At 39.6% G+C, this 20,203-nt stretch overlaps 2 protein-coding genes and 2 non-coding genes across 11 annotated transcripts in view; 3 read left to right on the top strand and 1 right to left on the bottom strand.

Annotated features, from left to right (window-relative positions):
- Positions 1 to 212: 212 nt before the first annotated feature.
- Positions 213 to 285, bottom strand: trnak-cuu (transfer RNA lysine (anticodon CUU)). The gene has a single exon. It is a non-coding gene; the product is annotated as a tRNA-Lys (tRNA).
- Positions 286 to 802: 517 nt separating this feature from the next.
- On the top strand, positions 803 to 874 carry trnag-ucc (transfer RNA glycine (anticodon UCC)). The gene has a single exon. It is a non-coding gene; the product is annotated as a tRNA-Gly (tRNA).
- Positions 875 to 9,090: 8,216 nt separating this feature from the next.
- On the top strand, positions 9,091 to 14,578 carry rab36 (RAB36, member RAS oncogene family). The gene is made up of 9 exons (XM_073490800.1): positions 9,091 to 9,171; positions 9,829 to 9,920; positions 10,022 to 10,096; positions 10,781 to 10,882; positions 10,975 to 11,039; positions 11,159 to 11,210; positions 12,254 to 12,335; positions 14,251 to 14,341; positions 14,454 to 14,578. The coding sequence occupies exons 1-9, from the start codon at positions 9,094 to 9,096 to the stop codon at positions 14,576 to 14,578; spliced, it is 762 nt and encodes a 253-aa protein (XP_073346901.1). The 5' UTR covers positions 9,091 to 9,093.
- A 1,845-nt stretch (positions 14,579 to 16,423) lies between these two features.
- Positions 16,424 to 20,203, top strand: part of depdc5 (DEP domain containing 5, GATOR1 subcomplex subunit) — a 31,384-nt gene continuing 27,604 nt past the window's right edge. For all 8 annotated transcript variants that reach the window (XM_073490654.1, XM_073490653.1, XM_073490656.1 and 5 more), the window contains exons 1-8: positions 16,424 to 16,660; positions 17,136 to 17,215; positions 17,304 to 17,391; positions 17,513 to 17,559; positions 17,887 to 17,972; positions 18,072 to 18,155; positions 18,253 to 18,302; positions 19,074 to 19,143. In XM_073490654.1, the coding sequence (XP_073346755.1) occupies positions 17,158 to 17,215; positions 17,304 to 17,391; positions 17,513 to 17,559; positions 17,887 to 17,972; positions 18,072 to 18,155; positions 18,253 to 18,302; positions 19,074 to 19,143 (483 nt within the window). In that variant the 5' untranslated portion in view covers positions 16,424 to 16,660; positions 17,136 to 17,157. The remainder of the gene's footprint in view (positions 16,661 to 17,135; positions 17,216 to 17,303; positions 17,392 to 17,512; positions 17,560 to 17,886; positions 17,973 to 18,071; positions 18,156 to 18,252; positions 18,303 to 19,073; positions 19,144 to 20,203) is intronic.

Raw genomic sequence — 20,203 nt, 5'->3', positions numbered from 1 at the left:
ACATAACTGCACGTGTGTCTGTGTTAAAAGGACAATTGTACAGTTAGTACACCCACACACCAACTCACTCACTGTGAATTCACTCCAGACAATTGTCTGCTCTATTCACACATGTGGCTCACCCAGTCCTAGGACTAGAGAGCTGGCTGTGTCCAGGGGAAATAATGCAGACATCAGTGCTCACACATGTTTGTTATTTTATAAAAATGCAACGCCCAACGTGGGGCTCGAACCCACGACCCTGAGATTAAGAGTCTCATGCTCTACCGACTGAGCTAGCCGGGCCATGCAACCACCAAAACCACGATATGTTCATCAATAGTTCTTTCCAGGGAATCATGAGCCCCTGTCACATATGCACTGTAACTCCGGAATTACCCAGTTTACACAGAGGTACACTCCATAGGAGATCACAATCGTACCTGACAATGCTCTAATGGATTGTGATCATTAGAGACATGCTTACAACAGCAGCATGTGTACGAATAAGCTATTACTCTCACAGAATAACAAGCCTTCATAATAATCATAATTATACGCAAAACACTGCCATTTCATTTTATTTATGATAAGACACTTTACTCAATCAGTTTAGGAGTATTGATACGTAAACAGGGTCGACTCCACATAATTAGATCAAAACGTGTACTGGCAATGCTCGCTAGCGGCCCCGGCTTGAGCCTGTTCTATCAATAAAGCCATATAAAGGCCAAAAAAAAAGCATGGTTATGAGTGACCACTGTCACACCAACACACCACACACTGCAGTTTCATAATGGTTGATACACAAAAAACAGAGTATGCGTTGGTGGTATAGTGGTTAGCATAGCTGCCTTCCAAGCAGTTGACCCGGGTTCGATTCCCGGCCAACGCAGCCTTACATGTTTTAGAAAAAATTTCTGGTTGATCAAACATGTTCGTGCCTTTTACTGCACAGGACAAGTGAAAAGACAAACACCACAAGACACTTTCTTCACGCCAACAACCACTGTAAAAGATCTGAGAAATTAACATAAAACAACTCAACTTTTAGATGCTTGCTTTTAGATGGAGTACTCTTGGAACTTTTAACAGGGTTCTTATACTTTTTCACCAATGATTTTCCATGACTTCTCCATGACTTCTCCAAAACCTTTTACTGAATTTCCATGACCAAAAGAAATTATTTTATCTCAATGGGACCACCGAAAACTAATTATCGTAACACTAAGTAAAATTCGGTTTACATCTGAAATGTATGGTGCCTCTCTAAAACAAAAAAAACAACAGACAGGCACACTTAGATACATTTTCTCATATTTTAATTCCAATGGTTTAACATTTTTGTCAATGTCTCAAAAGATAAAAATGCCATCACATTTTCTGTCAGAGATAAACAAAGAGAAATAGCGCATTGGGGTAGGAATGCCAGTGCTAACTACTCATTACCCAGTAATCAGTACGTCTTGGGTCAGTGTCTTTTGCCAGCCATAATTGGTATTTATCCTTAAAAAGCCATGTATTATTGAAGCTGCACTTCCCTGGCATTTTGTAGGCATCGTCCGTTTGCTAGCAGAAGCAACTCCAGGCTAGTGGGTGTGCCTGCAGTTCCTACGCGCTTGCACGCCGCATGCCCAGTAACACAGACTGAGCCAGACTGAATAAACTTTTCACACCACCAAAATATCATGACGGTCCGTGGCAATTTACATTTTATTACGACACATCGATTTTGTTTGGATTAATTGATGAAACTTTAGATATATTTCCATGACTTTTCCAAAACTTCTGAAAAAATATTATTTTCCATAACTTTTCCAGGGCCTGGAAATTACATTTTAAAATTCCATGGCTTTTCCAGGTTTTTCATGACCGTAAGATCCCTGTTTTAATCATCCTCTTGGTTCAGCAGAAACATGTCGTTTTCAAGAAGAAAAAAAACAAACATGAATGTTAATGTTAATTGCAGATAGCGTTAGCCAACATTACCACAAAATCCAAGTGGAAGTAGGAAACATAGACATAGACATAGACAAACATGGACATAGAGAGGTAAAGTTAAAGTTTCTAAGTGCTGTATAGAATCTCCATGACCTGGATGACTGAGAACCTTCATCAAAATTTAACATTTTGTTTTTCTGTTAAGTAAGTTGGAGAGAAACTCACAACATAAACTACAGTAAGATGTCAGTGAAATATAAATCATCCTCAGCCCTCTCAGGTAACCCTTGCCAGCCATTTTCTATATTACAGGGTTTCCTTACATGTAATCTCGAACTTCGAATTAAAAAATAGAATCGTCGATGCTGCCACGCCCCCATGTCACATCCGGTCGGCTTGCCGAGGGGAAAAAAACACACGTATTGAAGTGCTGCGAGTCAACCTCCTCTAACTTAGCTACTAGGTAAGCCAGTAGCTATTAGCTACAGCCAGTCAAACGATAGCATGGTGTTACACCATTCCTGTTCGGCTCCCGGACCGTGGTCGGGAAGCACAGGGGAGATGATTTCCTCCAGGGCTGAAGTTTATGTTTACCTTCGGGGTGAACCCCCATTCACATGTTAAGCTGGTCGGGAAATAATACCAGGGAGCTTTGCTGTATCTTGAGGAGCCGTCGCCTTTATTCACAGCCAAACTGCAGCCTATATTGTACACTTTATTGCTGTCGCTACTACTGCTACTCCTTTCCTTCTCCTTCCTCTCCCATTCATTCACTGTCTGCACGTACGCACGCTCCCTCACTCTCGCTCGCCCACTCACACCTTACGCACCTTGTATATGTCCAACTGTTCGGAAATAGTTTGTTAAGACACTTAATTGTTCAGAGAAGACTATGGACATAGCTGTTTTATTTTTTTGTTTGTTTTGTTGTGAACTTGAATGTCATCTTCTGTGAAGAAGACTGCAGTTACAAAAGAGAAACTAGATGGCAGGTTATTTTGTTTAAGTTTCATTATGTTGTTAATAAATGTTTTAAATTCGACAATGTAGTGTGGTACATTGCTAACAAAGGTCAGATATTATATTGCGTAAAAGTCTAGTCTAAAAATGGCATAGCTACCTGTGCTTTAAAAAAAATAAATGTAAAAATCGAGAATCGAATCGAACCGTGACCTTAGAATCAAAATTGAATCAAATCGAGGATTTGGAGAATCGTGACACCCCTAGTTAATACAGGATACGCATTATTTCTATCATTATTTCAGAGAGATTCTTATTTTTATTTTATTTTTGTACCATTGACACTTGTTAAAGAGAGATTACTGGCCAAACCGTTCCCTTGGGACGAATATGTGTGACAAGTTGGCTAAATTAAGATAAATCCACTTAATGAGTAAGTTATTAGTCATCATTAGTCTTCTTAGCTAATCTCAACATTATGGCAAATATTTCGTCAGTTAGCTAGCATGGCACATTAATGTTAGCTGAGGTTTGCTCGGCTCCACATCGTGTATCGTGATCATTAGCTAACTAGCGTCAAGTAAAGTAACGTTACCTGTGTTCTCTTGATCCTGAATTCGGAAGAACTCCAAAAACATGAAAAGGGGTTCTTAACACAGTTTACTGCGAATTTATGCTAAATTTCAATGCCAGAGGCAGTTTAAACGAAGTTTATTCACCTTTCCACGGGACGCTCGGGCTGATTCTCTCGACAGCGTTCCTGCTAGCATCTCGCCAACTCCCAGCTTCTGCCTCACCGACACGTGACTTGAGGTGCGTTCAAGTACTGGCGGTGCCGCGGGATTACGTTACTGCAGTTGAAATGGATGTAGGCTAATTACAAGCAAGTATTAATCATATTTTTTGTTCACAAAAATGTCAGATAAAAGTCGACCTGTTATCTGTGAATGATAGTTTTACACTTCATGCAATTCTAAGATCTTGGAGTTTGAGGAGGAATTTGTTATTTAACTGAGGACTTTGACCTGGAAGCCCTGTGACGAACTGGCGACTTGTCGAAGGTGTAGGCCGCCGCTCGCCCACTGTCCGCTGGGATCGGTTCAGGAAGGATAATTAAAATCACCATGGATCATTAAAGCAGGATTTTTGTTGCAGGCTATTTTATACAGCTGATAATGCGATAATGCGTGACACCACAGGGTGGCGCAATTAGTCCGCTTGTAGTCTCAAGTATGACGACTGTGTTTTCAACTTTCTTTGAACTGTTTTTTTCTCCTGTACAAAATGATTGGACTAGAGTTAAACATAAACCTGGAGAGGGGATTAGAGGTCCGTGCATGAAGTATAAATGAATCTCCATTGTTTACGTTGTATAATGACACATCCCATTTTGGGGGTATTTCCTATTTCATTGTCGTAAGACGCGCAATGCAGCTTGTTCCTTCATCCAACTTGTACAATGAACATTGAAAAAGGAAGTCGAGTGTCGGAAACAGCCTTCAAAGTAAAAGTTGAGTGTTTTGAAGCGTGTTGGCCGGAGCTGTCAGTTTAAGGAGAGCGAAATGAAATAAATACAACCTAACAACAAATAGCCTAAATTTAGATAATTCATAACTGTTATACAGTGATATTTCAGCCACTTTCCCACAACTGAGAGAGATAATCACCGGGATTTTTAAAGTAAACACACCGTGTTTGAGACGGAGGCTGAGCCGCTGGACTGCAGTCGTCATGAGGTAAGTCAAACCTTTTTTTTGTTCACCTTATCCACCAAACGTCTCCAACCAAACACTTTAAATCTGTTGACCTGCCAGGAACGTAGTTAGCTGTTAACTTCAGAACAAAGCCAATGCTAACAGTGCTATTTTGTTTGCAGGTAAAGTTGCTAGCTGTTGTAGCTAAACAGCTGTTGTAACGTTATGCTAACGTTACTCGTTTGTTATTATCAGCTGTTTTGCACGTCATTTTAATATTTGTCCATCTAAGTCTGTGTGAAATGCCTACAGTTATGCTAGAAGTGAGTTAACTGGACCGTGCCCAGTCATATAAGTAAGGCTTAGGGGTGTTTTGATATTCATTTTGATGTATTAAACTGTGGTGTGGTCCGTGTTCACAAATGTATGTTACCAGCAGTGTTTGTGCATGCAGACAGACTGCAAAGTAAAGAAATATTCTAAATAATATAATTGATGTCGTGTATCCCTATAATTAGTGAGTAAAAACTAAAGCTACAATTAATACACTGTTCATCTGTGGATGTACAGTTGCCACCATCAAAATAAAGAGGAAAGATGAACCTCGGCCATATATTTTCTTTATGCAGTCTTTATGTAAGACATCTGTTTTTAAACCTAACAAAATATTACCTTTTATTTCAGAGTTTCCAGAGGACCAGAGTAGAGAGCTTATGAGACCCTTGGAGAGGCAGATGTCTGAAAACTGCCACCATAACCCCTGTACCCAAAACCTCAGCCATCATGCCTGAATGATTACCCTCACATCGGTGATTATGAAAATGCTTCGAGAGACTACTGACCCACATTAAGGCATGCATCCCTCCTGACCTCGACCAACACCAATTTGCATACAGGACCAATAGATCCACTACACAGAAAACTGACTGACAAACTACAAACACTGGGTCTGGGAGACCTTCTCTGCAGGTGGATTAAGGACTTCCTCACCAACAGAACCCAGTGCATCAGGATCAGCCACCACACCTCCTCCAGCATCACTCAGCATACACCGGCCTCCCCCAGGGCTGCGTCCTTAGTCCAGCAGGACCCCGGACACTCCCTGTTCCTCATCCTCCCCTCAGGCAATAACTATGTGCAATAACTGCTGTTTTTATCAGTTTTTAGTCATTTATTACTGAGTAATCTATCCATCCATCTATCTATCTATCTATGTGGAAGGAGTGTCGCTCACCTCAGGAGGAGTGAAGGAGTTTCAACACTGATTCAGTTTTGTATTTTAACACTGTCTTTTAATTAGAAGAGATGGTTAATCTTTGTACAGTACCCACATGAAACATGTAGTAGCTCATACTGGTCCCAGAAAATGAAGTCATTATAAATCACTGTGGTATTGTATTTGTTGTTTGTATTCATCAATGAAGGTATACACATGGTCTAATTATGTCAGTAAAAAGTGCAACAATTCATGAAATAAAGTTATTTTTACTGGTGTATTTGTATCCTCTCTTGCCATAGTTATAAGCCTATTAAAATGCAAAATGTCTTAAAGAAGTGGAGGGAGTTATAACATACCCACTAAAGGAAATGGTGTGTTGTAGGATGTGTAGATTGAGAAAATGTCAGAACAGTGCAGTTAACAAACACATCATAGTCAGGTTCTGAGTTCCAACTTCACATTTAATTGATGAACACAATGTCACAACAATATAACTTAACACAATTATAAAAACAACAACAACAACATTTTTAGAAAGTGCCTCTAATTACTTGCATGGCCTCGGACAGGCCAGCCACAGCCACCGTACTCTCCTGAGATATTGGTGCCCTGCACTTAGGGCAGACATCATCTCTGGCCATGAGCAGTGTCAGGCAGCTGCCACAGCCAATAAGGCTGCGGCAGCACAGGGCCAACACAGGACCTTCCATTTCAGCTGTAATGACAGTAACAACAAAGATGTCAAGTTTATTTCAAATTGATGAAAGAAACCATACACTAGAGAGTGTAGTGCTATTACACTCATTTAACAGTGGTGTGCCTGTATAGCAATGATTGAACTACCACAACAGGAGAAGATGTGAAACATTAACAAATATAAACAAAGTTCAGACTTCTTATTAGTCATAAATTATCATGTAGAATATGTGTAGCTGCTGTATCACTCGCATTTCAGAAAAATGGATGTGTGAGGATTTTGTTTTTTAGCTATAGTTGAGCAGGCTGGAGTTGAGGAAGCTTTGTAGAGTGGTGTGCAGAGTGGAAATGATTCTTGTCCAAGTTTAGAAATAAAGTTTGAAAAAGAAATTCACTTTCTCCAAATAAACTAAAAGACTGCATAAAGAAAATATATGGCCGAGGTTCATCTTTCCTCTTTATTTTGATGGTGTCAACTGTACATCCACAGATGAACAGTGTATTAATTGTAGCTTTAGTTTTTACTCACTAATTATAGGGATACATCTAAGTCTGTCTAAGTTTTGTGTTTTAAGATACTGACCATTGTTCCTAGAACATACTTTAAACAAGCAGATTTAAATAAAAACATGTTAAAATAGGCAGATTGGCAGATTTTTTCCCCCACTTGTGCTCCATAGAAATGGCTTTATAAGGCTTTACAAGAGTGGTTTAGGTTGTTGCCAATCAAAATATCAAACTGTTTAAAAATGTGTTGAATCATCTCCACATTGTCAGTTCCAACAGTAAAATGCCACATGCGCATACTTGATCAGTAATAATAGTTCTACAATAGATACAACTCTTGATGGATCCATTGTGTATAGTAAGAACTTTTACTTTTGATACTTTTAGTATATTTTACCATATATATTTACCAATAATATGTCTGTACTTTTAAAGTATTGTATTGCTACTCATACTTTAAGTAAAGAATCTGAATACTTCTGACACTACTGAGCAATACAATACTGAAATTTAGTAAGCAAAAATGGAGAAGCCACAACCTCATACTCCAAAGTTAAATAAGTAATAATATTAACCTAAAAAATACATAGGCCCTTGAACTCTTTCGATCTTAGGGATTGGAGAAGAGTTGACAGGAGAGATGAATAGGCTATTTATATTTGTAACCAAATACAATGAAATGTGTTGTAAAGTTCTAATTATGCATGTTTTGAATGTTAACAGCTGCTGGCTAAGTCTAATAATCATGTTTTGGGAGCAATAGAAAGCATCCTGACTGGAAAGATCACAGACTGGCATGGTTCATCACGGCCCAGGACAGGAAGGCTCTACAGCAGGTGATTAAAATCACTGGTACCATCTACAGAGCATCAGTGGTATCAGTGAAGTGAGACGTCTGCACAGAGCCCAAAGGTACTATAAGACAACAGCCACCCAGACACAGTCTGTTCACCCTGCTGCCATCTGACAACAGATACAGAAGTACCTGCTGCTGTACCACCATAAACAAAAAAATGCTTATTCTTCTTGTGTAGCATAAAAGGACCACAGTTTACATTGTATGACCCTGCATTGTAAAAATTAAATGAACCTTTGAACATTTGTGTTATCATGTAATTATTGCATAGTAGTGAAGAGGTTGCTTTTGCAAGCAAAATAACATCAAACCATCAACTGTGGAAATAAATATAGCCCATATTCTCTGTTTGACAGGGAGTTTATGGGACCCTTTAACGGGTTCTCCACGTGCTACATGAGCCAACTTGTCACGTGACACAGCCAAGGGTGTGGTTGTCATGGAAACGAGGTCTTCATCACACAGCGTCCGGGTAAGAGCAGCGCGCGACACAGACAGAGCAGGTGAGGAGGTATTGACGTCATTTCATCTGTGGTGAGTGCGAGCTATTCACAGTGTTCCGGTTCGACCCGCGGTGCCACTGTGTCACATCTGGAACAGGAAAAAAGCTGGTACGTGTGAGATAATAGGTAGCGGCTGTAGTAACTGCCTGTCCGCTAAACAAACGTGACAAGACATCCGGTCAAGATTTTCAGACTAAACCATTCTTGCTTTCAATTTAAGATAGCATAATGTAGCTTTTTGGGGAGGAAATAGAAACAGAAAATCAATAATACATAAAGAATATAGGCCGACTGAAAGGGTGTGAATCTGTTCTCACAATTTTGATTTGACTTTTGTCAGTCTGCTTTTATTTTGGAGGCGAGGTCGTCATACTTCCTGCTATTCACTGGCTAACTTCACGGTGCAGCGCTAGCTTCGTCTGAATTAAACCCATGATAGCCTGAGAGTCGTGTTTTAAATGTCCCGACCAGACTTCAACACTCGCATAATATAGGGTTACATGATGTTGTCACTACGGAACACTAGCAGCCATCTTTGTTTACTAGACACACTGTAGGATACACACTGCATGTGACGGTAGATGGTGACGCTAAATGAGAATCTCTACGTTGAGTGCTATGTTTGGTTCAGAGAACATTATGCCCTTTGAAAAAATGCACATAAACGTTAAAGGAGTGCTTGGTATCACACTGGATTAGATAAAGCTAACTCTAGTACACATTCCCTCACAGGTTGTCATGCAGGGTCACAGGAGTGAGATGATGCCGTTATCGCCACCCGTCAGCAGAGACAGGGTCATCTGGGAGTTTCCAAAGGTACACCCTGGTTCTGTTTTGCTCCAGTTTATCCCAGGTCCAGCAAACACCCCTTTGTTTTGAGATTACCCTGGTAAACAATGGCAGGAGCGCCAGTCTCGAGGATGTTAAATTTATTAGACACGTGTGACTTCTACCAAATGTTCTCAGTGAGTTACATCAGTTCGGATCACAGCACTCTGAGCAGTTATGGGCTGTTGCAATCAGCATGTCCCTCTGCCTCAGAATCTTCTCCAGATATTATACTAAGGCACTTCATTTGGACAGGAATGTATGATATTTAATGACTTTGGCTTCTAATGGGGTCGTCTCACAGGTTCTCAGTAGTAGTTGTCAGTACTTGTTTGTATGTGAATCCTGCTTGTGATTCTGCCCCATGTACATGCCAGTATCAGAGCAGTCCTGACATATGTTAAATAGTGTTGTTAAGATTCAATGTCTCAGATAGTTTTGAATAAAAAATAAAAGTGAAAAGTGAAATGTATAATCGTACATTCTGTTTTAGCTACTTGATGTTCATTCAATGACTTTGTGTGCTGATGTTAGAATTCAGCTCAAAGCTGAGCCTCACAGAGCCTCTAGCATGGCTGTTGACTTATTCTTGTTATAATCGGTATTCACTTGCTTTGTTCAGAATAAATCTTTCGTTCTTTTTAGTGCTACACACCTGGGACTTCTCTGCAGCTGAAGAAAGACTGGGACATTGAGGCCAAAGCAGCCTGTAAAGACAGAGCTGCCAGGCATCAGCCGTGAGTCTCCCTCTGTTGGGTAGATGCATCATTCTTAGCTTTGCTTGAACATCACATCAAAACATTTATGATGTAAATAACCTGATTTCTTTTCTTTAAAGGTGGGACAGACAGAAAATGTCAAAAGTGGTGGTTGTTGGAGACCTAAATGTGGGGAAGACCTGCCTTATTAATAGGTACTTAATCAAGAAGGTACAAGGCGATGTACTTGTAATTATACAACACAGGGTTGTAAACTCCTTCATGCTACGCAAACATAGAACATATATTCAGTTATTTTTACATAAACACGTAGTGAATTTTTGTCATAGTTTGAGTTTTTGGTTTAGTTATTTTCTGTTTTATTTTGTAGTTCTCTCCTCATGGAGGAAAGAACTACAAAATTGAATAGTCTGAAGCTGCAAAGTAACTAGTAACTAAATTTATCAGATAAATGTAGTGGAAAGGAAGAATAAACTAGCAGGAGTTGACAAGGTTGGAAACCTGATAAAGGGCATGGCACACATACTGTATTTTACTATAACACAACATAAAATCATAATAAAACTGTATGTAAAAAGGATGTAGAAATTGTACAAAATGTCGTATGTCACCGTATGACTACTGTTCTCTTATGGAATGACCTATGTGAAGCTATGGGATTTAATAAAGAGTAGATAACATCTTGCAATGGGATCACGCTAGCTGCAACACCCGTTTACTATTACTACGCACAAACTCAGTAGCTGAAAACACAGTGCATTTGCAGATGGTAACAAAGGAAACAGAATTATAAATAGATGTGGGACTGCTGTGGTGAGTCTGAGTTTGGACACGAACAAAAAGAAAAAAAAGCTTGATTTGTTTTCTGCTGTTTTCAGGTTTTGTAAAGATGTATTTGAAAGAGACTACAAGGCCACCATAGGTGTGGACTTTGAGATTGAGAGGTTTGAAATATCCGGAGTACCTTTCTCCCTTCAGATGTGAGTAGTTTCATTTTGAATGAATTTTACTGCATCCATGTAACTTTAGAGTACCTTGTGTTTTTGCTCACCATGTTTACTGTTCTTTATAGCTGGGATACTGCTGGGCAGGAAAAATTCAAGTGCATTGCTTCTGCATACTATAGAGGTGCTCAAGGTAAGAAGTTGTAACAAATAACTTGATGGTCGGTTGTATGTCTGATGCTAGGTGAGACCATATTACATTTTATCTTGTGTAAACTAATAATGCTGAAACTTGTTGTTCATCTTTTCCAGTCATTATCACTGTCTTTGACATGGCAGACATTAAGTCCCTCGATCATACACGGTAGGTCTAACAACAATAGATAGATACAATCCACAATAGATGGATAGCATTAGTGTCTTACAACATTGTACCACAGTCATTATCAATATTTTAATATCAACGATTGGATCACAGGATTACTTGTAAGTGAAAGTGGATGCTCATAGTGATGAATCAGCAGATAATTATCACCAGAATCAGAAGTTCCTGTCAGCTTGACAGAGATTTATAGCATTTTTAACTTTCGCACATTGTTGTGGTTTTCTGATTTGCAACTTTACTGTTCTGTAACTCTCACTGCTCTCACCAGCCTCAGCAGGCAGCTGTTCTCAGCAAAAAAGCTCTGATTAACCCACTGTAAACTATCTACTCCTCACTAAACAGCAGAAAGACAAAATTTGTGATTTGCTGGTGAACATAGTGGAGCATTTAGCAGCTAAAGAGCCAGAGATATTTCGTGGGAGATGGTAGAGACCCCCAAGAAAGCTGAAAGATAGTGAATATTGGACTTACATACTTTGAGAACCTTCTTCATTGTATATTTGAACATCAAATAATTAACAGTAAATATCTCAATCTTATGACATCTGTGTGACACAATAGTTCTAACTCAAAGGTCCACTCACTAGATTTTCCGAGCTTTCAGCTTAAAGTGGTGACCATTACATACTGTGATGTAATAATGTATTGGTTGCAACAAATAAGAGCTAGTGAAGATTATCACATACTACTAAAGCTTTTTAGATGTCTAGGTGTAATATCTCGTACGACTCGCTTCATTCATGTTTGAATCAGTGAAAATTGGAGATGTGGGTAATGATTCAGAGATCTGGAACCAGGCTGAAGTCTTGTATTTGAGCTGTTGGTCTTGATCGATGTCTACAACTATTGTCATTGCAGTATTTGTGACTTGAATTGAATAAGCAACTCACCTAAAATTATATGTCAAAAGAAAACATATGTATACAGTAAAAATCCAAAATGAACTACAAGAGTGTGTTGCACTGTCTAATATATACATCCATCTATCTGGATTATGTAAGAAGTTTCTTTTCTTTTCATAGCCAATGGTTGGAGGAGGCCATGAGAGAAAATGAGCCTGACTCCTGTTTCATCTTCTTGGTTGGCACAAAGAGTGACCTGCTGGTGAGTATATTATATATTATGTGTGCACAGTAGGGTCCAAAAGTCTAAGACCATGTCAAGATACCCTTTTCTGCATTTGTTTCAGATGTAATACTGTTTCTTTCATTACAGATGATAATATCAGTTTAACAGTCCGAGGAAGTTGAATCTTTGAAAAATTTCAATGAATGTCAGAATATAATAATAATAATTATACATTTTATTTGTATAGTGCTTTTCATGAGACTCGAAGACACTTTACATGTGAACATAAAAACAATACACTAGAGACAATTATCATAAAAGCAACACAAAACAAGCAAATCTGAAAACATACATCATACAACATTAATCAAACATTAAAAGCAGTTCTGAAAAGGTGAGCAGATTGGTGCAGTCTCGTATGGATTTGCGGGAGAGTTCCTGAGGGGGGGGGCATAGAGAAAGCTGGTTTAGTAGTCGATTCTGGATGTGATGAAGGATCAAATTTTCGGCAGTAGAGACGGAGAGCATGATGGCGTATGATGTTACAAAGGGGGAGCATGTAGAGAATGAACAGGAGAGAGCCAAGCACCGAACCCTGGGGGACGCCTTGGGACAGAGAAGAGTGGTAGAGGAGGTGCAGTTGCTGATGTTGATGAACTGTTGTCTGTTTGTGAGATATGACCTGAGCCACGAGAGGGCAGTACCAGTGATATTGAGAGAGGACTCAAGGTGGGAGAGAAGAATGGTGTGCTTGATGGTGTCGAAAGCTGCAATGAGGTCGAGGAGGATGAGGATGCCTAGGTGACCAGAGTCTGAAGAGAGGAGGAGGTTGTTGGTGACTTTGAGGAGGGCTGTGTCTGTGCTCTGCTGTCAGCGAGAGCCAGATTGAAATGGTTCATACAGGTCATTTGAGGTGAGGTGGGCTTTGAGTTGGGAGGCGACGACACGTCCCAGTATTTTTGACAGAAAGGGGAGATTGGAAATGGGTCTGAAATCGCTCATGATGTCCGGGTTGAGTCGGGGGTTTTTTCAGGATGGGGGTGGCAGCAGCCAGTTTAAGTGTTTGGGGGACTGAGCCGGAGCTGAAGGAGAAGTTGATGATTTTTGTGATGAGTGAGGAAATGGCTGGGAGACGGTCCCTGACAAGGGTGGATGGGATGGGGTCCAGAGCACACAGGGAGAACTGAGACAGGGGCTGAGTGGAGAACGGGGAAAGGACATGTGGGGGGTGTTGACTGTGAAGTATTTGGAGGTGTTGTCACTGGGTTTGAGGAGCTTGTTTATTGTGGATAAGAGAGCCTTGGGGTTGGAGGAGCCAGAGTGGATGAGGTGGCTGTGTTGACAACTTAGTGAGTCGTCTGTGTGGGCCTGGAGATGTACTGTTAAAGGAATAGTTCACTCTAGAACGAAATTCAGTCATTATCGACTCACCCTCATGCTGATGAGAGGTCCGGTGTAGTTTCTTATTCCAGTGCAGCTGGAGACCCGCGGGGGTACCCTCCGGCAGCAATAATCCATATAACGAGCGTAAATGGCGTCCGAGACGAAAAGTTCCATAAAACTACACAAAAACTTTGTAATATTCCTCCATACTGCTCGTCCGCTACAATCCAAGTGTCCTGAAGTGGCGACATCCAGAGTTTAGTCGAAATGACGTCATTTAGTACATTTTTCTGGCCTAAACATTCACTATGCTATATTTGCCTGGAGACACGCTCCCGCGTGCACGCGAGTCTCCCTCACAGCCGCTTGCACTACGGAAGCCACGCCAGACAAGATCAACGAGACTCGCGATAGATACACACTGGTATTTACATCCAGCTATGAGCGACCGAGCGACACACAAACACAAGAGGGATCTGCCTGCACTAGTGATTTGAAACTTTGTAACTCACAGCTGGATTTTCAAACAGACAGATTTCTTCTAGTACCCAACTATGTTGTTCTTAAGCCCTTAGAAGAAAGACAGAGGACTGAAAAAGATGCCATCAGGATAGCAACAGAAATACACGCAGAGTTTTGGGCTGTTTCAGCTAAAACAGGTAAAGTCAAGAGATCACACTTGCTAGTGCTGTATGTTACATTAAGACAACATGAATACAATGATTCTGGCCAATACAGAAAGCTACTGTAAGAAACAGCTCTTATTTTCAGGGGAGAACGTGCAGGGGTTTTTCTTCAGGGTGGCAGCTTTGGCCTTCGAGAAGTGCATCCTGAAAGACATGGAGAATGTGGTCCCTGTTGGCATCGGACATAGAGATATTATCAGTAAGGACTGACTTAACTCCTAACAAGCAGAGATGTTGATAATGGGAGCCATGAGGGTATACAAATATATAAAAAAAATATTTGTCTTAATAGAACCAGATCATGCCATCCTGGAAGAGGCCACACCCCAGGACATGAAGAGAGGCTGCTGCTGATGCAAAGAGGAACTCTCAAAGTGAACTGCTAAGGAGGGTGGAACCAGACAGGCTCTATGCCAAGCTTAACCTGCAGAAATGAATGCGACTGACCATGTTCCACTGGACTGAAATGTGCCTTAGGACATTCTCCATTAGGTCTCTCAAGTCTTCAAAACTGCCATATAATCTGACGTTTGCAAAAGGTTCGACCGGTATGTGTTCCTGAAAGCTAATTGTTATTGAAGCCACCAATAATTGTTTTTGCTGATACAATATTTATGGGCTAAAAAGTCAAAAAAATGTAATGTTGACAATGTTTTGCCCAGAAGATATTTATTTCTGGATGGAAACCATTTAGACCATGGGAAACCCAAGATAACATACTATAATATGACAATAAGCAATCTGATTAGTGAGTCTCATTACAATCAGTTCAGTCTACTTCTCATGGAGTGTTAATCAATTCTGAAATATCTGCAAAATACAAACTTTTTTATTACCATCATTTCAAAGGTGAACATGTGGACCAGACTCACTCGAGACAGAGATTGCCCCTGGTGGGACCCTAGTAAGGAAGCTTTAGATTTTCTTCACTCCTGTCTTAGTGTTTATTTCTTCATACTAGTGTTGTCAAAAATACTGAACATTCGATACTGAACCATTGAAACTGTTTCAACACTCATTTTCCACAGTATTGATACTGATACCTGCAGTGATTTCTCGCTCTCCCTTCTGAACAACAGCAAGTCAACACACACACACACACACACACACAAACACACACACACACACGCACGCACGCACACACACACACACACACACACACACACACACACACACACACACACACACACTTAATTTCCTTAATGCTGTTGTGCTTATCACACAGTACACAAGCCTTGCTATATTAATCTTTTAATAAGAATAAAACATTTTATGCCCTTAAAGTTGTTTCAGATTTTCCCCCTGGTATCGAACATGGCATCAAATATCTATATTTTTTGCCAGGTATAGAAGTTTGAAATTTCATTACCATGACAACACTACTTCATACAGTATTGTTGGAATATGTCTTACCCATTATTGTAGGTTGTATACATATAAAAGTTTAATGAAAGTTTATATACTGCAATGTGAGAGCAAAGAAACTAAACATTAATATTTACTTTCAATAAATAATAGTGTAAATTGCTTTTAACAAATATACAATGATCACAACATTTTAATGTACTTTGTTAAAGTATCTTGCATTATCAGTGGAGCTAGCTGATAATAACAGCTGTGCTTTTATGAGACCAGTATTGTTGTCAAAGACCGTTATTATTTAATAAAGAGGTTTATCAGCTGTCTGGGCTTTTCTGTCATGGTAATGTTCAAGATTATGAGGTTTGGCTACTCAAGACGAAAAAAATATCTAAAATGTTCCTTAATGATGAGCAGTTTCTAATTTACTGAGACGCTTTGCTTTTACTTGATTCAGATATCTAAACAAAGATGAATGAAATATAAATTTGCGTCACATCAGCAGGCATACTGGCTTATAGTCCACAGAAAATAACGTGTTTTCAGCTGCCAGAACAGAAACGAAGATCGAGTGAGTGATTAGCAGAGTGAGTCCTCTTGCTTCACTGATGGTCTCTGAACGGCTGCGAACCAATCACATCACACATTGCCATGTTTTGGAGGAAGTACGACCAGTGTGAGCTAGTTAGCGAGCAGACTACCGTCTGTATCCACCTTGTGAAAGCTGATTCTATCTCATTTAAACTCTATGAATACATTTTCAATGCAAGTAGTTTTTGTAATGTTTGGGTTAGTCGTAGTTGACGTAGCGTTAGTCAACTACGACTAGTGCACTCGCTGTAAAGTTGTTTCACATTAGCCACATGCTAGGTTAGCATATGTCATCAGGGCAGTTTCATGCTGCCAGGACGTTGAACTGTGGCCACTGCTCAGGTACCGCTCTTATTTCTTTATTCTATTGGTGTTCACTTGATTTAAACGATCTACCATACTGTTTTATTGAGTACTTCAAAAACCATTATACATATACATGTCTTGGAGTTGATGTAGGTCTGTGAGATAAAGAAACGTTCATTACTAACGGGACCGTTACTGTCGAGGAAATGCCTGTCTGGCAGGTCATCATGGGCTAACAGGAAACTTAAGTGCGTCAGTGTCAACAACTTTATTTCAGTCAAAACTCAACTTTCAGATTAGTTTGCCAGCTCTAACGTCACCTCCACACCGCTGTGTAGAAGACTACAAGAAAATCAATGTAAATGAATCCAGTATATGACAGTTATAATGCTCTATGTGGGATCCATTTTAAGAATGGCAGTACAAGAGAACAAACTCGTGCCGAGGCCTGTGTGTTAGTTTGCTTCTAACTTTGAGAAGCTACAAACTAACTGATGATTTTATTCCTTAGCTTTTCTTCCCAGCTGCTCATCATGAAGACTAATAAGTCATACAAGCTCGTGCTGCACAAGAAAGGTTTTGGGGGAAGTGGTAAGCAAGAAAATGGAATTTATGTTTCTCTTATTGAATATGCAATTTCTGTCAGACTGTTTTTAGAATGAACTTTTCCTTTGAACAGATGATGAGGTGGTTGTCAACCCAAAAGTTTTTCCTCAAGTCAGTATAAGGGATATAATTGAGATCGCACACCCCACAGATGAATACAGGTGAGCTTGCATAATGTGAAGATCATAGTGTTGTGTATTTTTACACATTTTCACTGATTTCTATTTGCACATTATTCATCTACTGAGTCTATAATCAGGCATTGTCTCTTGAAATTCTCAGTCCTCTGCTGTTGCAAGTGAAAAGCCTAAAAGAGGACCTTCAGAAAGGTAAATGGACTTTCTATCAGCATGGGGGGAGGAGATGATGACTGGATTTTAGTGTTTGGGGAACTGTTCCTTTAATGCAGTCCTATGCAGCAGCCCTGCAACACATCTTTACTTTGTGATGCTTATAATGTTCAGTGTGTCGTGGCGCTGTGTCAGAGATGTCAGTCCGTAGTTAGTGGTGTTACTGTATTTGATTGCGTTAAATTCAAGGGTCTTTCTGTTATTTTGCCCACCTCTTACAGAATACAGCATCAATAAACAAATATGCATTCAGTGTAAATGTCTTCCCTGACCACCACTCATAATGGATAACTTATTCTTGTCTAGAGACGATCAGTGTGGACCAGACTGTAGCACAAGCCTTCAAACTACGTGCCTACCAGGACGTCATTGTTAACATTGTCGACCCAAAGGTATGTTCACTGACTCTGCTTCTGACTCTGGGCCGTTCTGACTCTGACTCATTTGCCAGTTGAATAGAATCTCTCATGGTTGTTTTTTTTGCCTCGCAGGATGTAACATTGGACCTGGTGGAGCTGACATTCAAAGACCAGTACATCGGCAGAGGAGACATGTGGAGATTAAAGAAGAGTCTGGTGGGGCATTGGGACGTTTATGTGTGTGGGTGTAATGTTTAACAGAACATTTACACGAGGATTTAAGGAAACTTTACTGTTCCTATCTTTATTCCAGGTGAGCACATGTGCTTATGTGACGCAGAAAGTGGAGTTTGCTGGAATCAGGTACTAAGCAAACATTTCACTCTACACTTATTTTCATGAATGCATTTAATTTGACTTCTGGAATATGGAATAAGTCAAGTCAGTTTTATTTATATAACACCAATTCACAGCAAAAGTTATGACACTTTTTAATTGGAGCGGTTCTGTACCATACTATCATATTGGACCATACTGCAAACTTTTTCTGTGATTAAGCAGCACCGGAAGCAGCCAGTATACACTTTAGGGCTGGGTTATGTGTCCCAAATAAAAGTGTTGCATTTTTAGTCTTTCTTGTGATACATGTACACACAGTATGTTACTCCTTTAAAGTAGGGATGAAAATTGGTACTTTCACAAAATATTACCACAGTGAGATTTCTGATATGAAGTATAAGATCAAGTAGAACAGTCTGGTAAATGACATCAATTTACTGTAATGAGCCTTTAAAACTGGGTAAAGACAACACTTATGACATATCACTATATAACCATATCCAACATCTAAGACCACATAAAGTCTTTTATATATATATATATATATATATATATATATATATATATATATATAGTTAATATATTTCCCTTTGTGTCAAGAAAAAGTCAGTTTTGATGTTGGAACTTTCCTCATGTTAAAAAAACAAAGTGGACATTTTTATTATAGATGTGGCAGATTTTTTTCTCAGCTGTTCCTGACCTTGTTTTCTTTGTGTTCAGTGGTATAATGACTTCAACGACTGAGAGTTTTTCTGTCACTACATGCATGCTTACCATGTTTGTTTCATTCATCAGAGCCCAGGCCAGTGAACTCTGGGTGAAGGGAGAGAAAGTTACCTGTGGGTACATTAGTGAAGACACCAGGGTAAGAGCAGTTTTGAAAGCAGATGCTGGAATGTGCTAGAGCTGCACAATTAGTCAAACTATAGTCGAAATCAGACATGACAGTAAGTGCAATATCCAAATCACAAGAGGCTGTCAGTATTTGATGAAGGTCAAATGTGTGACAAACAGCATTAATTATAATGCTGTTTGTCATACTTCATTAGAAGTAGTGTTGATCATCAGGGTTTCAAAGATTTTTTAAGAGGAAATGAAAATTGTGATTGTCATCATGAATTACATTGCAATATATTTCAAAATAATGGCAATATGATTTTTAATTAACCATATTGTGTAGCACTACTATGCAGCGAAAACATGGATACACGCTCATTACAGAATTTATTTATGTTAGAGTTAGAGCTGTGCAATTATTCAGAATATTATCAAAATTGCAATATGGCCAGGTGCAATATCCAAAAGACATGGGCTGCAATTTACTGATGAGGATAAAATGTAAAAGAAGCATTGCCCTGGTCCACAGATCATTATGTCCAGGTGTAAGGGAACATGCTTGTTTGGTACAGACCCCAAAAATCACATCTTTTTATTTAGTCAAAATAAAATGCAAAAATTACCATTCCCACAAAAACATTGCGACTCTTATCACAATCACAACAGAGTTCCAGAAAACCCGGAAATAACTTCTCAAATAAGGAAATAAGGTCTGTGGTTATAACATGATGACAGTAAAAATAATATGTATTAATGATGATACTACTACTACTAATGATAATAATAATAGTATCTGTAGAAGTTGAGCAGGACCACAGCAGCAGGGCCAACCACCATCCATGGGAATCTGCAAGATGAGAGAGCATGGAGACTCCGGGGAACATGTATTATTGAGAGAGGAAGAGAGATGACCTCAGTGCAACATGGGAAATCCCACAGCAGTCTAAGCCTATGTCAGCATAGCTAAGAGCCTGTACAGGCCCTAACTATAAGCTTTATCAAAAAGGAAAGTTTTAGTTCTACTCTTAAACATAGAAGATGTCTGCCTCCTGAATCAACACTAGAAGATGGTTCCACAGGAGAGGAGC

This window comes from Pagrus major, chromosome 21 (assembly GCF_040436345.1).
Source record: "Pagrus major chromosome 21, Pma_NU_1.0".
Classification (NCBI taxonomy): Eukaryota; Metazoa; Chordata; class Actinopteri; order Spariformes; family Sparidae; genus Pagrus; species Pagrus major.
The sequence above is the reverse complement of the archived record's forward strand: the minus strand, read 5'-3'. Positions and strand labels throughout refer to the sequence as shown.